Source organism: Corvus hawaiiensis, chromosome 4, assembly GCF_020740725.1.
Source record: "Corvus hawaiiensis isolate bCorHaw1 chromosome 4, bCorHaw1.pri.cur, whole genome shotgun sequence".
NCBI lineage: Eukaryota > Metazoa > Chordata > Aves > Passeriformes > Corvidae > Corvus > Corvus hawaiiensis.
In genome coordinates, this window is record NC_063216.1 from 59,287,442 (window position 1) to 59,302,895 (window position 15,454).

A 15,454-nucleotide genomic window follows, 5' to 3' on the forward strand; every position below is an offset into this window, starting at 1 on the left:
CTTCCATCTTTATTTTTAGCAGCACAGTCAGTCATTATAGGCAGTTAAAGGCTGATTAGGTTTGCAGAGTAATTAGAATTCTAACCATACAAAACAGGAGGAAGACTCCTTCTGTGGGGATGTACATGAAGAAGATTTATAATTAACGTTTTTGTTGAGATTTTATGAAAGCGACACATTACATTGATATTTTATTAAAGGACCCCATTTTGCTGTGCAAAGACCATAATGTATGCCTTCAAGGGATTCTATGGGCAAAATCCAGAACAAATCTCAATGGAACTGCCTTCTTATGTCAGATTTGAAGTTGAGGCTATGATTTTTCCCATTAACACATGATATAGCAAGCAACTTCATTGCATGTTACATTTCTATCTGCTTATGCATACAAACACAAACATATATCTACTTGTATAGGCACACACAAACATATACATACAAATAAAAAAAGAGGACTTCAGAAATTTTTGTTAGATTGAAATCAAATATTAGCAGTCTGTGAGGTTAATTGAAGCAAATCTAAGTAGATTTCATTTAATTCTTGCCCTTCTCTCTTTACACTTCATCATTAATGCTGCTTTCTTTTCCTATCACTGTTTTGCTTTTCTGAAAGAGTGATGTATATTGTCAGCACCTCTATTCAATGCAGTTATTAAAAGAGTATTCTGCAATATCTTTGTTTGATTTTCTAATATTTGAATTCATCCTTTTGTAGGCTTCTTAAGAAAGACAAGATCTAGAAATCTACATTAAGGTGGGACTGACAAGTAATAGCTCAACAACCAAGAGTCAGAGCTAAGAACAAAATGCCAGAGATAAGTCTGGTCAGTCCACAGTATTTCAAAGTAATGCTAAATCTTCAACTACCAAAAACTGGCCCACCGATCAGTTTCTTCCCAGTAGAGTCAACTGGGAAGCTGAGTGTGTGGGAAAATTCTCCAGGATGTTAAAGTAGAGCAGGAGGCATAGAGTCTCTGCCATCTCCTGCAACCACCATACAAGCCCTTCCTCTTGAAGAATCAATATGAATCAAAGTTTGAATGATTACTGTCTCTGCCTTTACGGTTTTCTGCTGGGGCACAGGGATGAGTGAAAACCTTTCCATCTCCTCACTTCTCCTCCCCACAGAGAACCCAGTGCTAGAGAAAGACTGCTGATGATCTCTGAAAGGTTCATGTCTCACTGAATATGTTTTTATTGAATGCAGAAAACCTACACCTTGAATAAATATGTAAAGTAAGGCTTCTTGTAACCTCTACATATGGCTTAATCTTGGTAGTGCTCCTTTCAATTTTATTGTAGTAATACAAATGAGCTTTCTCTGCAAATGTGTTTCTCCTTTCCCAAGTAAAATAGTTTAAGGGTAGTCATTGAATTATTGTTTCATGCTTACTAAGTGTGGTGATGCAACACCTTTATTGTATTTTTATGTAAGTTTTCTGTACCCCAATGGTTCATCCCTACCTTCCCCACTCCTATTCCCAGTTGGTTTGCCCCAGACCCAAGCCGCTCCCCCGGTGCTCCCACATGGTTGTTCTCCTCCCCTTGTTCTGGCTCTTTCGTTATCAATCACCCAAACCCCTCCTGTTGTTCCCGAAGGTCCAGCGTCCATCATCTGAAACCTCCCAATTTACCCTAATATGGTCCCCATCAATCCCCCGGGATCCTACCCCTCTAGATACCTCCCCCTTTGGAAATCCCCTAAACCTGGATGCCCCATTGGGGCATGTGATCCCTTTCGCTCCTCCGCTTGGGGCTATTGGCCCAAGGAAATGTCTATCCTCGTCCATATCCCTCCCCTAGAGATTTCTATTGGTCCCCAGTTAAGCCATCCCCATTGTAACACCTCCCTTTATAAGAGGTTCCCTGGAGCTGTTTGGGGCTTGTCTCCTGGGGGTTCCCTCCAATAAACTTGGATTATCCTGTGTGGCAAGCGTCCTTGCTACTTTTTATCCTCTCCCTCGTCGGGACTGCTGACAGCCACTGTGCCTGGAGCTTCAGCTCCCCTGGGCCGAGCTGAACTCCTGAGGAGCAGCTTTAAAGCCGAGAGCTTCCAGCTGCTCCCCACTCCTGTCGCACACCACAGGAGCTAGCCTGGGCAGTGGTCAGTGGCAGTCATTGCGACAACTAAGTTAATGGCCCAATTTTATATATTTTTAATTCCAGGAAAGTCAGAACAAGAAATCTCTAATATTTTTCAATAAAATATTCTAATATTGAGGATTTGATCAATGTATGTTCACATTCAGAAACACACAGAGCTAGCTTCAAATCAATAGTGGGAAAAAAATTACTTTTTCAAAGTTTAGGTGAATCATTGCTTTCTGTAAATGGCAAAAATCAGAGAACAAACAAACAGACAAATTCAAAAGAAACTTATTACTTTATGCATCTCCAGAAAACAAATTCTTTTATGAATAAGAATCAACAGCAACCACAAATAAACAGGATTTTAAAATTCAAATAAAGTGTTCAAGTTATTACAACAGTAGGCTGCAATAGTCAGTAATGTATAAGAACAGAAGAAGGTAAGAAGGCTCATGCCCTTGTGTAATTCTTAAACTTAAAGGAAGATAAATTCCTTTCAGACTTCCAGTGCTTAAAAGACTGTTGATTTTACATGGGAAAGAAAACAGAGAAAGGTTTTTCACTATTAAGTATTTTCTTGTATATTCATAGGGGGAAAAAATGCTTGAAATTGGATTATATTAGTAGCATCCTCACTGCAGGTAGCAAAAATTTAAAGCTATGAATAACTTGACTAAATAGAGAACAGGGATAACAGTTTTGTTGTTGTTGGGAATTACAAATGTTATATGAGAAAAAGATTCAAGTACTTCCTAAGTAAGATAAACAGGAAGGTGTAACAAAACACATCTCAAGCCTGAGAAAACTTTATACCTATCAATTTGCCTTTTAATATCATTGGAGAAAGAGATTTTCAGATTGTGACTGTATCTCAAGCTTTTGAATTGCTTTCAGTGTACTACTGTCTACTGACATCATAATATCAAGAATCACAGAATCATCAAGGTTGGAAGAGACCTTCAGGATCATCTAGACCAACTGCCAACCTGGCACCATCATAATCACCTCTAAACCATATCCCAAAGTGCCACATCCAGACACCTCTTGAATACTTAAAGAGACAGTGACATGATATACACATTGGACTCGTGGGCAAAACACAAAGAGAATCTTATTTTCTGCAGTGCCCAAACAAAAGTACAGGAAAATTAGAATGAATTGTGGTTTTAAGGTCAGCCTTCAAGTTCTCAACTAGAGATGGGAATAAAGAATCAGATAATCACAGAACGGGTCAGGTTGGAAGGGACTACATCAGGTCATCTGGTCCAATGTCCCTGCTCAAGCAAGGTCATCCCAGAGCACAGGGCACAGGACTGCATCCAGACAGTTCTTGAATATCTCCAGTGAGGGAGACTCCCAAACCTCTCTGGACAACCTGCTTGGTCACCTGCATGTGCCTTTTAAGAATTGAGCTGAAAATTAGGACTGAAAAACTACACATAAAATATCAGAGAAAACCCACTGGAAGGAAATACGGCAGTGGGGATAGGCCGAGGTTCAAGGTTTTCAATATTAAGTTATAAACAATTAAATGTAACAACTCTTATATTCTAATTGAAATTTGGGGATTCATTCATTTTTGTCCTTTACCACCATTGTTTCAGAGAAGACTTGGCCATGAGGTAATGCCTTTGGCCTCTCAAGGGAAAGATAAATTCATGGGTGGGATATTCTTTAATTTTTAGCAGACATAGAAGATCATAGTACACAGTCCTCTGTTTTGAGGGCTGTGGTATGAAGAACCAGACAGGATTTCATTACTGCCTCTTTTTTGTGCTCAAGAAGCCCTGTCAAATGAACTGGGGTATGTCAAGATATCATTCGTAATTCTCTGAATCTAAACTGGGCTGAGGGTCATTCCCCCATTCTCCATCTATCATTTTCCTTAAATCACAGGAGGTTTATTTTGAACTTATCACCACCACCACGACCACCACCACCTCTTGATTCAGTTTACTTAAAATGAACATATTTTGGGTACTTTTGTTACCCAGTCCTTTAAATTTGAGTTAGATGAGCATAGGGATCATGATGAATTGCCAATTTGTGTCATTCTGCTGCTGTTCAAGTGGAGACTTTTTCTATTGTGGCAAGCCACTTTTAAGTGGTTTTAGACAAGAGTCCTATCACTCATAGGTACTTTGCAGAAGAATTAATTGTTTTTTCCCCTGCCGGTAAAAATGCATGTGCAACCATTATATGAGGACACCCATGTCTTTGTCTCATCACCTGATACCATGTTAACTTTCTGGGCACAGAAAGTATGTTTTCTTTCTACTTTCAGGTTCAGAGAACATACCATAATTTTGTTTCATAAAATATACAGAAATCTGTTTCAAATTAGAAATTATTTTGGATCAAGATACAGCCTATGCATTTCATACACTACTTTTCACTTGGTAATTCAATTGACAGATGTGATGAGGCTGAGACAAGTCATAAAACCATCTGTGGAAACATTTAGAGCTTCCCAAAGTACAACACATACACCAGTCATTCCACCTGAAGAACTTAGAAAACCCATCTATTTTCCACTTAAAGTAGTAATAACAAAATAATCCCTTTCCAGAGGTGGGTAACTATCTAACCATGACTTACTGCTATATGAATCAAGGCCAAGGAGTAGAGTAATGAGCTATCATTTAGCTCAGTGAGGAACTGAATATTACCCTTTTTTGTGTGTGTAATATGTGGTAAAAGGCTGAAGAAAAGGCATTGCTGAAATGAGAGTGAATGCATGGCTCTGATATTTCTGTGTGAGTTGTATCTGTGCCTTGTGAAGCCCAGTGCAGTAAGTGTTTGAATTGATGGCACAATACACATACAGTAAATCTGATGGTCCAGAAAGGACCATGCAGGAATGCATGTTCTTGGAGACTTCACAGTGTTTCTGTCTGACAAGCTCAGGAGAAGTGGGGTGCTGGTGTGCAGAAAGTTTGGAAGAGCACCCCTATAACAAAGGCTGGATGAAAGTGTCAGCAAGCAGCCAGAAATCTTGGGACAGCACGTGAACAAAAAAGTTCATGTTTCATGGGGAAAATATTATTTGGTGACAGAAGAGACCACCAGAAAAATCAAGGCACATCACAGACCACTTATGTATGTAGTGCAGCAAAATTGTGTACTGCTGCTGGCACTGCTCACAGAGATGGTGGTCACAACCAGTAATGCTGGGAGTGGTGGCAGTAATTAAGGAAATGACACAAGGAGTCCTGACATTATGTAAAAGTGTCTACACAAAAAGTAACATAAGCAATCTGCTGTAGTCACAGAAAGTAACACTCTTATAATAAACTTTTCAAGTAACAGCGGGAAAACAACATCTCATAGAGAAGATCAAAGTTAGCTGCTGATGTGTCTGCTGTATTAGCTGTTGTGACAATTGCATCTGGGTATGATGCCTGAGCAAGCAGGTTTGCAAAACTAGTGACAATTACTTCAAGTTTTTGCTAAAACTTTATAGAGTCTTTCAGTGTTATAATAATATGATATAGAATCCTTCTTTTACACATGGGGACAAGTAATAAGAACACATTGATTTGCTTTTTCCTTCATCCTCAAACACAGTTTGTAAACTAAATAAGGAGTTCAAGATTGACCTACCATCAAGACCTCAATAGTTTAAACAGAAATTTAATTTTCACTGTATATACTTCAGGGTTAACAATAGGAGAATTACCATGATGCACACACTTGCTAAAAGAAATCTTATTGACAACTACAGATGGGGTGAGAGAGGAGGTCATTGAAAACATAAATGGAATTGAACCACTGCCACTGGTCTTTAATAAAATCTGTACCATCATTGGACTTGTGCAAATTAACTACTAAATTTCTCATACATTGTCCATGAATTTTTTCTTCAGGTTTAAGAAAAAATGTCACACATTTCTTACAACTCAGCAGTATGCACTGGAGAACTGAAGGGAAACAGAAGACTGATGAAAAGAAAGCAGTTCCTTTCCTGCTCTCCTATAAACAATTTACAGATAATGTTTTATTTTCACAGTTACCTGTGCATTTCTTGATATTGCTATTTCTTTTTCCATGTGATCCTAACTTGCATCCAAAATTCTCCTCCCAAAATTCTGCAAACCAGACATTTCTTCGATTGTTAGCAAGTGTTCTGCTCCGAAAATATCTATCAAATCCTACATTGAAGAGAAGTGAAAGAAGCATTAAAATACGATATGGTATAAAAACAGTAATTTAGAGACAATATCAGATTTTTTATAAATACAAGAACAAGAAGGCACAAGCAATTTTATGAGCATAGTAGCATCTAAGAATTAGATTTCATTTCAAGACCACTTAAAATACCTCTTTGTTGAAAAAGAGGACTTCCAGGATACCTAAAATTCTGCTTCTGTTTATATAGTTAATTCCACCAGTTGAGAAACTAAAGATTCCTACTTAAACCTGATGATCACCAGCCTTACCCTTGCAATCCATCAGTCATAATGAAATCATGATTAACACATCTCATCTGGATTAGCTCCTTACAAGTATTTCCCTGTGGTTAAATTCTCCATGTAACATCAGTGGTGCTTATTTTTCCTAATCAATTACCAGTTTAGCACACTTACCCAGACATTAAGAGGTGTTACTATATCCAGTACCCTCACAGGAATAAAGTGCTTCAAACCAACTTCCACTTCATCCACCAAGTCAGAATCTTTCTTAATGCAGTGGCTTCTTAAAGCAAGTTTAGGAGAGGAAAGCAGGACACAGATCAATCTCCTCCCCAGAGAATAATCTGATTCATTATCATCCATCCAATACTCTCCTTATTTGTCCCAAAGAATGAGCAGGCAGTGGTTAAGAAGCTCTCCACCCCAAGTGTCATCATTATTAGACAATTAAAAGATTGCCTAGTTGCAGATTCAGCATCTCCTCATCTCAACAGATGTATTAAATTATTGTTGGATCAGGCCAGCTTAGGTAACTTGGTCAGAAAGCTTTTCCTGAATTCCCAGTAGTCAAGGACTACGTGATATTTTAATTACTTTTAAAGAGACCTACAGTACTTGGACTTTGACAGAAAATGAAAGGTTTGTGCCACTTGTGTCCTTACCATCTATGGACGTTCTTTTGGGTAGAATGGTTACTGCTCCTTCCGCAATCTCCTCCTGCTGCTGGACTGGTGAAATTTTTGACCCCCAGCTGTCTGAGCCAATCCAGAGGAAATGTCCGGACTGATTAGCTTTTTTGGCTGCTTCCAGTACTCTCCTGCAAACAAATAACAAATGAACAAGTAAACAAATCACATTTACAAAGAACCTGAGAAACCCCAGCATTTATTTTGGCTATGCTCAAGTAATCTTACACTAACTAATTAATATGTAGTTTTCACACTCTAAAGCATATTCAACAACAGCTGTAATGAATTCAAGATACAGTAATATAGAAATTAATTTGTTTTATCTTTAGCCATATTTTTCTAGCATTCTTGTTGGTTTCTTCCTTTTTGGTCACCAAATAACAATCTATTGGCACTGCACTCTTAGGAGCTAGGGGTAGTCTAGAATTACAGAGAATAAAGGACCAGCATACTCTATAATTCTATGACTCAGTTTCTTATCATCAGATTTCCAAGAATTTTATGTAGGATTGAATCTGAAACCTCTTTGTTAGTCTATTTTCCACCAGCCAACCAAGTATCTTTGTGAAGAGGAGCGTCTTCAGAACACAAAATTAGGAAACAGGCACCTAATGTCATCTTCGTTCGCAAACATGATCACTGCTCGAGCATTTGGAGTTTCCAACAAGCGCTTAATGATCTTTTCAAATTCTCCTGGTCTTGGTTCCCGAGGGATTTTGAGTGACTGAGCAATGCAAACACCACCTAGGAAAAATTAAAAGGATAAAAAAGGAATTTTAACACAGTAAATACCCACATTTCAAAAAATTCTTAGCTAACCTGGCAAGCAAAGAAAGCAAGGTGCTAATCTGAGATACAACAGCAGGGCCAAAAGTAACATTATCTACGTGTTTTGAAATATGCTCTGTACAGACTTACACACTTAATGCTGCATTAAAGACTATTACACAATTACCTGTTACATTATATTTTAAATACATTTTTGAAAAACCTTCTGAGGCCTGCTGTCAAGCACCACTCTCTGTCTCAACTGGACTGAGTTCCACAGACCTACCTAATCTATGCCAACTGACAACCCAGCATTGCATTGAGCCATGGATCCACAGTCTTACAGTTACCTTATGTTCATAATGTGGCTCTTCAGTATCAGGTACTGTCACACACCTCTGCTTTGTCAGCAGAGAGTTTGTAGCAGAGAATTTGCAACGTTCTCTTATGAACGAATACACACAGATGACTTTTAATTGTTAGTATGACACTCTTAATTGAGTTGTCTTAATTATTTAAGAAGTTGTCATTGAATATTCTAAATTACTAATCAGGAAATGAACACAAACTCATAGATTACATTTATATTTCTTCCTGACAGACAGTACTAATTGAAATCTTTATCTTTTACCTGTTAAGAAAAAAGGGCCAATTTCTACAGAATGTTAGTGAGTTCTATCAGCTTTCATAGACCAGTTCATGGGAATCTCTACTCCCCAATTACAACACTGTTATCTGTGTTTGAGCATGCAAGAGAAAAATTCCTTGAGCTTGTTTCATGAATCACTGAGTCCATATTGCTACCAGCTTCCTATAGCATAGATGGTCTGACTGTTTGCTGATTTGCTTATTTTAATTATTTTTTCTCTAAGAACTATTGCCTGATTCTCCTAACTACATCTAACACCCACCAATGTTTATTCTTGAATGTTGTGGTTCCAAGCATAAGAGCCTATTGTGGGGAAATTAATCATTAATAAACCCAGAAAATTAAGAAAATAAGATGATATTTAGCTCTGACAAAAAGTGACATGTTACTAGACAAAGCCAAGAAGATTGTACATTTTGCATCTCTACATCTAAATACTTCTACATTGAAGATTGTTTTCTGTGTGAATAAGAATGTGTTTTAAAAGAGATCTATTTTTAATGAGTTTTAAAAGAGATATTCTATTTTTAATGAATGTTGGTATTAATCTTCTGATTTATAAGATCATTTGAGGCATATATATTTCTTTGCATTAAATGTAGTTAGTCAGTTAAAGTTACAGTTAGATGGCTGTGTTGTATATGGGGAGGCTTTCCAACTTTCTCATCCATCTTGTCTGTCCTATTAAAATGTTAGAATTCTGTTTTTCCAAAGTACTTCACAAATTAGGTTGATGCACACCTTCAGTGATAGGATTTGAACAACAAGGGTCCAGCCACGTGAAGCTTGGCATGTAGATCTACGTAATGGTTATCAAGGTCCCTTGTGTAAGCTTTCTTAAGCTTAATGAATTAATCTTTAAGCAAAGACAAAAAATTAAGGTATTTCTGAAGGTATTTTTCTTTATTTTACTCAAAAAAATCAGTAGGAATGGTTCAAAGCTGCCCCAAATGTGTCAGTGATTAAAAGGTACTTGGACAATGCCCTTCATGACCTGCTTTAACTTTTTGGTTAGCCTTGATTCGGTCAGGCAGTTGGACTACATGATCATCATAGGTCACTTCCAACTGAAATATTCTGTTCTATTCTATTCTATTCTATGTAATATTTTAAAAATGGTGCGAATTCATTATCAGATTTTGTGCTGCCTTTGCAGACTCTCATTGGCTTCCATAGCTCTCTGCACAGATCCTAAGTTTGAATCAAGTTCAGACATGGCATAAAAGAAGCGCGAAATTATCAACTGCCAGTGTAAAAATAACAACTTTCAAATTACATCACCCAGTTTTAGTCACAGGCAAGCATATCACCTTTTTCAGTTATGCATCAATTACTTGGGATGTTACATTATTATTTCATTTCATTGAGAAATTCATTCTACAGCACAGGCTTGTCCTGAATTCTTCTCTGGTTTACACAAAAGAAATAATATTTGCAAGTCAGAATACCTGCCATTTCTAACAAAAATTTTTTGTATATAGGTCTTTACCATCCATAAATAGTGCAAAAATATAACGTAAATAATTTACTCTTATCTGCTATAAAATGGAATATGGAAACTTTTTATGGTAACAAATTTCTTCATATTTTTACGAATATCCTGTCTCCCCATGATGGACAACTAATATGCCAATAACAACAAATAAGCCTTTATAGCTGATGATCCTCATATTTACCAGGTATTTTTGAAAATCCAGTAATGAAAAAATGGACACTTTGCTGTGAAAAACTTTAATCGGTTATCTAAACTGATATTAGGCTATAGTGATAGACGCTTCAAAGTCCTTTACTTTCTTTCTCAAGTACCAGGGCTGAAATATAAGAGAAATATTCAGCAGATATCCTGTAAATTTAACAATCAGCAATTCACTGTTAAGAAAAGAAACACTTGAAAAAAAAATGCCAAGCTCTCAACTGTCCCCAAAATCATTCAGCACAAAAAGTAAAACAGATCCTAAAAATGATATAAAAGAATAGTTTGTTACCTCGCATATTTTTTAAGTGCATTTTTCAACTACTTCTATTCATGCAATGACCCTTAAGGAAAAAAAAATCATTCTACCCACATAAAACTCAAATGCAAATATTACAAAATGCATATATATCATAAACTACATACATCCATCTACAATCTGTGTGAAATGGATATCAAGCAATGAAGAACTGCAGTATCTAAAATGGCTATTTTCAGTGAACACAGTGTAGAAGAAACACCATTCCATCATTGCAGCAGCAAGTTCAGTCATGACTGCACTGTGTATCTCGGCATCTCTGCATTGAAGAATGTGTTAAGTACTACTAGGAACAAAATAAAATGCACTTCAGCCTTGTTGCTACATGTATAATTAATTGTGTAGGCTATCTCTAACACACAAAACACTGTATACATCCTTACCTATATATTGCATATAGAACTGTTGCTCAAACAAATAACAGGACATCAATTTTCAGCTAATGATGAATTGCTAGATCCACAAAGGTATTCACAACATTACAGTGTCTAACCTCTTGGCACCCTGCTGCCTTTGAAATCTACAGGCTGGGCTAAGTGCCCAGGCACAGAGAGAGAGAAGTGGCTAGGGAAACAATTCCTATCAGCCAGCAAACTAAATAAAGAATAATTATTCCTCCAAAATAGGTAGCAGAGGTACTTAAAGGACAAGTTTAAGGCTAGTAGTTAGGATTAATCTTATGAAGCATGAACAAAAGAGAGATTTCCCCAAACTACGAAAAAATAGGGTCTGAGAACAGATGTCTCATACGTGATACCAATGGATTTACCATTTGCTGCAGAGGTACCAAAGGGCAGATGGTTCAGACATCTATGGTCTCCAGAGAATTTATGGCTCTGAATTATAAGAACAAATAGTGTTTCACTCTGTCAGCATTTCTAACTGATTTGGTATGATGACTGCTTGTCTCTGTTGCTGGTTTCTAAAATCCTTCATTGTCTGGGGATGTACTTAAAAAAAAACGCATAGGTCTAAATTTCCCTGAGCTAAAATGATGATAAATCTAACATTTGTATAAGGAAATGAGAGCTAACTTTCCTCTTACTGAAAAGAAAATTATACGTTTAAGCCCCATCAATTAAAAGGACCTATGATGAGGCTTCAGAGAGCACTGAACTAAAAGCTGTTATTGCAATAAAGAAGGGAGTCAGCCAGCCAGACTCATTTCAGGTAGCTACTACAAACAGAAATCAGTAATTGTACCCACTGGTATTGTATCCATTCCCTAACTCATATATGACACAGGAGATGAAATTAAGAGTTTGCATCTATCACACATTTCAAAGACATTAGGGGGTCACTGAAGGAAAGTAGTTCTTCAACTACTGTGGAGGAAGATAAGTCTTACCACCAAATTCTGCTAAGCCTCTTTTACCTGTTTTCAGATTTGTAAAGACAAGGTTGTCCTCAGCCAGCCCAGAGCTTGATTGGAGAAATAAAACAGTTAATATGAACTACCTTGTGTCAGTGGTGACAAGTATCCATTTGTCTTCTGTCCAGCAGCTATGAAGTGCCATACCCAGCACCTGGGGCAAAGGGATGATAAAAACAAGGAGAGCGGAGGTGGGAGCTGGAAATCAGGCTCATGGCAGGAGCTGCCTGACTCCTGATAAGGGGCTCAGTCTGGCCACTCTGCACCATGGTTACAGCTGGAAATTCATGTGCTTTTAAAAGCAGAGACATAACCAGACTGGGTCAACAACAACAAGTTTTTTATCTCTGTTGAGATAAAAATCACATCTTAAAAATTTTTTCCAGGCCAGGCTTGCTTAGCTTACAGGTACTCTGTATAACACAGCTTGTGGGAAACAGGTTATCACTAAACAAACAAACAAACAAATCAAAACCAAACCAAACCAAAAAAGTGATATTTTGAAGATATTGTCAGTACAGTGGATAAATAATGAGACAAATGGAAAAAATATGGATATGTAATACCCATATAATTTTGGTAAGTAAACATAATAATATGTATAATAATAAATACTAATTTTTGCTTGTGTGGGTTTTGAAGTCACAAGATGACATGCTGATTGTAAACTGTTAAATACTCAAATATATGAAGCTGTGTGTCAGATGTTGAAAGTGTATTTGGAAAATAGCAAGTGGACTTGGTAGAAAACTTGCACAAACTAATTAATTTCCTGAAAAAAAGACTGAATGATGAAGCTCAATGCAAATACAAAGGCTGAATTTTCTCCCACCCCAGGTAGGATTCAGCCGTATATTATGTATGGATCAGCTAAGTAGGATACACAAGAATGGTCATTGTTTTTTTATCAAGAAAATTGAAGACAGTTTTCAGTTCAAAGGATCACTGCTGGGACCACAATCATACACTAAGAACCAGTTTACCCTCTAAACTATTTCCCCACATAAATATAAATAGCCTTACCATTATAACAGGGAAGGGATCAAGGTATGCATTTCGACTACCTATTTGTTAGCATAAGGAGGTGTCCCTCACCTGACTCAGTACACAGCATTGCAAGTCAATTATTTCATGAGAGCTTCATCACAAATCGCATTGTTCCTGAAAAAGTTCAAGACAAATAGCTAGGCCACATCTGGGATCCAGTCCTACCTGGCAGGAATTTCGCAGCTGCCTTCAAGTACACATGTCCTTTTTTTACTATGAGTTATATGTCACTGGTCACTAGGTCAACAAAATTTTAATGTAAGTCTGTGGAAAGTTTCCAAAAGGCATGACAGAAATACGTGAAGGCAGATGAGTTCTTATTCCAAGTAGGGAAACACGTCAGAAACTCAGAAGAAGCCGCAGCAAGAAACTCCTGCAAGACCCACGGGGTGCTGCTGCAGGCAGACAGAGCCTCTGTGTGATAGAAGACTGCACACTTCTGACAATATGACATGACACAGAATATAAGGAAAAACACACAACTGCATTTCTCCTCCTCCTCTAGTCTTCTACTGGTTATATCGAAAGTCTAGAAAATGTAGACCCGGTTATACGGAAAGGCTGCTCCAATGGCCAGGAACCTAGATCAGTATGAAGATTATTGAAGAGACTTAAAACTACAAGATGCTCCAAACTCGAGTTCTGTTGACAAAAATCAGGACAGTTTTGTCACTTAGTGAATCCATCAAGACATTCTTTTTAAGCAGAGACTTCATTATATTAAGAGTTCTCAAACTTGGATGGTAAGAAATCAGATTGTTAAAGAAAAATAAGGTAAGTGACTGTTCTTCATGGGACTTTTACAGATGTTGATAATCAGTCACTTTTAGCAATTATTATTTAAACTAAAACCAACCTGCCACGGAATCTTGCGTGTCCCTAGATTCCCTTAAGAATAATTTTCCAGCATATGAGTCAACAGGGAGTGACACCTAGGAAGGTATAATTACAAGATGAAGATAGAATTTCTCAAGCAATAATTGTTCAAAATTAAATGTCTCCTTAATGCCAAAGAGCTGTTGCTGGGAGGTCTGAATGCAGCCATGTAATGCAGCCTCCAGAGCTACCTTTACTTAACTACCCCAAGAAATGGTACTCTCACTGACACTGCTATATGGACTTCATGGTAGCTTAGCTTAATGAGTAAGAACCTGAGCACTCAGCATGCTCTGTGCTTCCACCAACACCAATGTCATGGCATTTTGCCTGCTATTCATGGCCAAGTCTGCTAAAATAAAATCCCATTCCAGTGTTGGAAGTCACAAACTAACTTCACTATGGAAATAAACTAAACTCACTGACTTACTTCTGCAAAGGCAGTTCATTCTTCAGCCAATAGTGGCAGTACTTTTTGATATAAGGTAACAGAAAGAAAATAATTTTAAAAAATAAGTAATATAAACAGTAATTTACTGTGAATTGACAAAAGTGGCACTTAGTATCCAATACACTTAAATATAATGGAGGATGAGAGATTTTGTTATAACCTTTGAACAGACAAAAATGTTCTTCATTTCAAACCCATATATTGGTGTTTTATTTCCTTTACTTAAGTAAAACTGCATCTCCTCAAAATCCCTTAATATTTATGACAAAAATATTTTTATTGCACAAGCAGGTTGGTGATGCATTTCACTAACATGTCAGGTAAAATTACGAGCTTTTCTACTCAAAAATAACAGCAGTTAGGAGATCAAGGTTTCTCTTGTTTATTATAGTGTTTTAGAAAAGGCTTTTTAGCAAAGGGTTTATTGTTTGGTCTTACATTTATTAATTCTTTTGCAAAAAAAAAAAAAAATTAGAAAGCATTAAACAAGACCATGAATGAACACACAACATTCTCATAAATGCAACTCACCCATTCCTTTTGAACCTGTTTTTCACATTCCTACATGTATTCGCAGGCATACAGCCATGCATATTTCACAAGCACATGGGCTCACACAGATCCTTACACTCTGGTCAAAGCAGATGGTTATTCTAAGATATAAAAGGAAGAGAATAAACCAGCTCTGTTGCTATGTGAGACCACTGGCTACTGGCTTCAGTCATCAGAGTCAGTTTCTAATGTGACATGAAGCAATAGAGATCTGCTATTTTGTACTTCCATTCTGAAAAGTAAAATATTCTCCTTTCATTTTTTTTTCCCCCAGAAGAAACATTTCCAAATGTAGCACTTCGGATTCTGTTAACACCAGCATCTGATGGAAAATAGCTGCAAAGAATATTCCCACCATTTCCAAACCTACAGATTTTTTTTTTCAGATTTGAAAAAAAAAAACCCAGCCTACAAACAACACATTTTTATCCTTTGATTTTTAGTGCTATTTGTGTAAATGACAGCCAACTTTCACAGTCATGAATGTGAGAGGCTAAAAGAAAAATCTGTAGTGGAGATGTTAATGAATGGGTAAAAA

General features: G+C 37.1%; 1 protein-coding gene across 6 annotated transcripts in view; it reads right to left on the minus strand.

The window, feature by feature from the left end:
- GRM8 (glutamate metabotropic receptor 8) overlaps nt 1–15,454 on the minus strand; it is a 323,188-nt gene that overhangs the window by 165,479 nt on the left and 142,255 nt on the right. For all 6 annotated transcript variants that reach the window (XM_048300929.1, XM_048300928.1, XM_048300932.1 and 3 more), the window contains 3 exons: nt 7,798–7,933; nt 7,163–7,317; nt 6,102–6,239 (listed from right to left, as the gene is read on the minus strand). In XM_048300929.1, the coding sequence (XP_048156886.1) occupies nt 6,102–6,239; nt 7,163–7,317; nt 7,798–7,933 (429 nt within the window). The remainder of the gene's footprint in view (nt 1–6,101; nt 6,240–7,162; nt 7,318–7,797; nt 7,934–15,454) is intronic.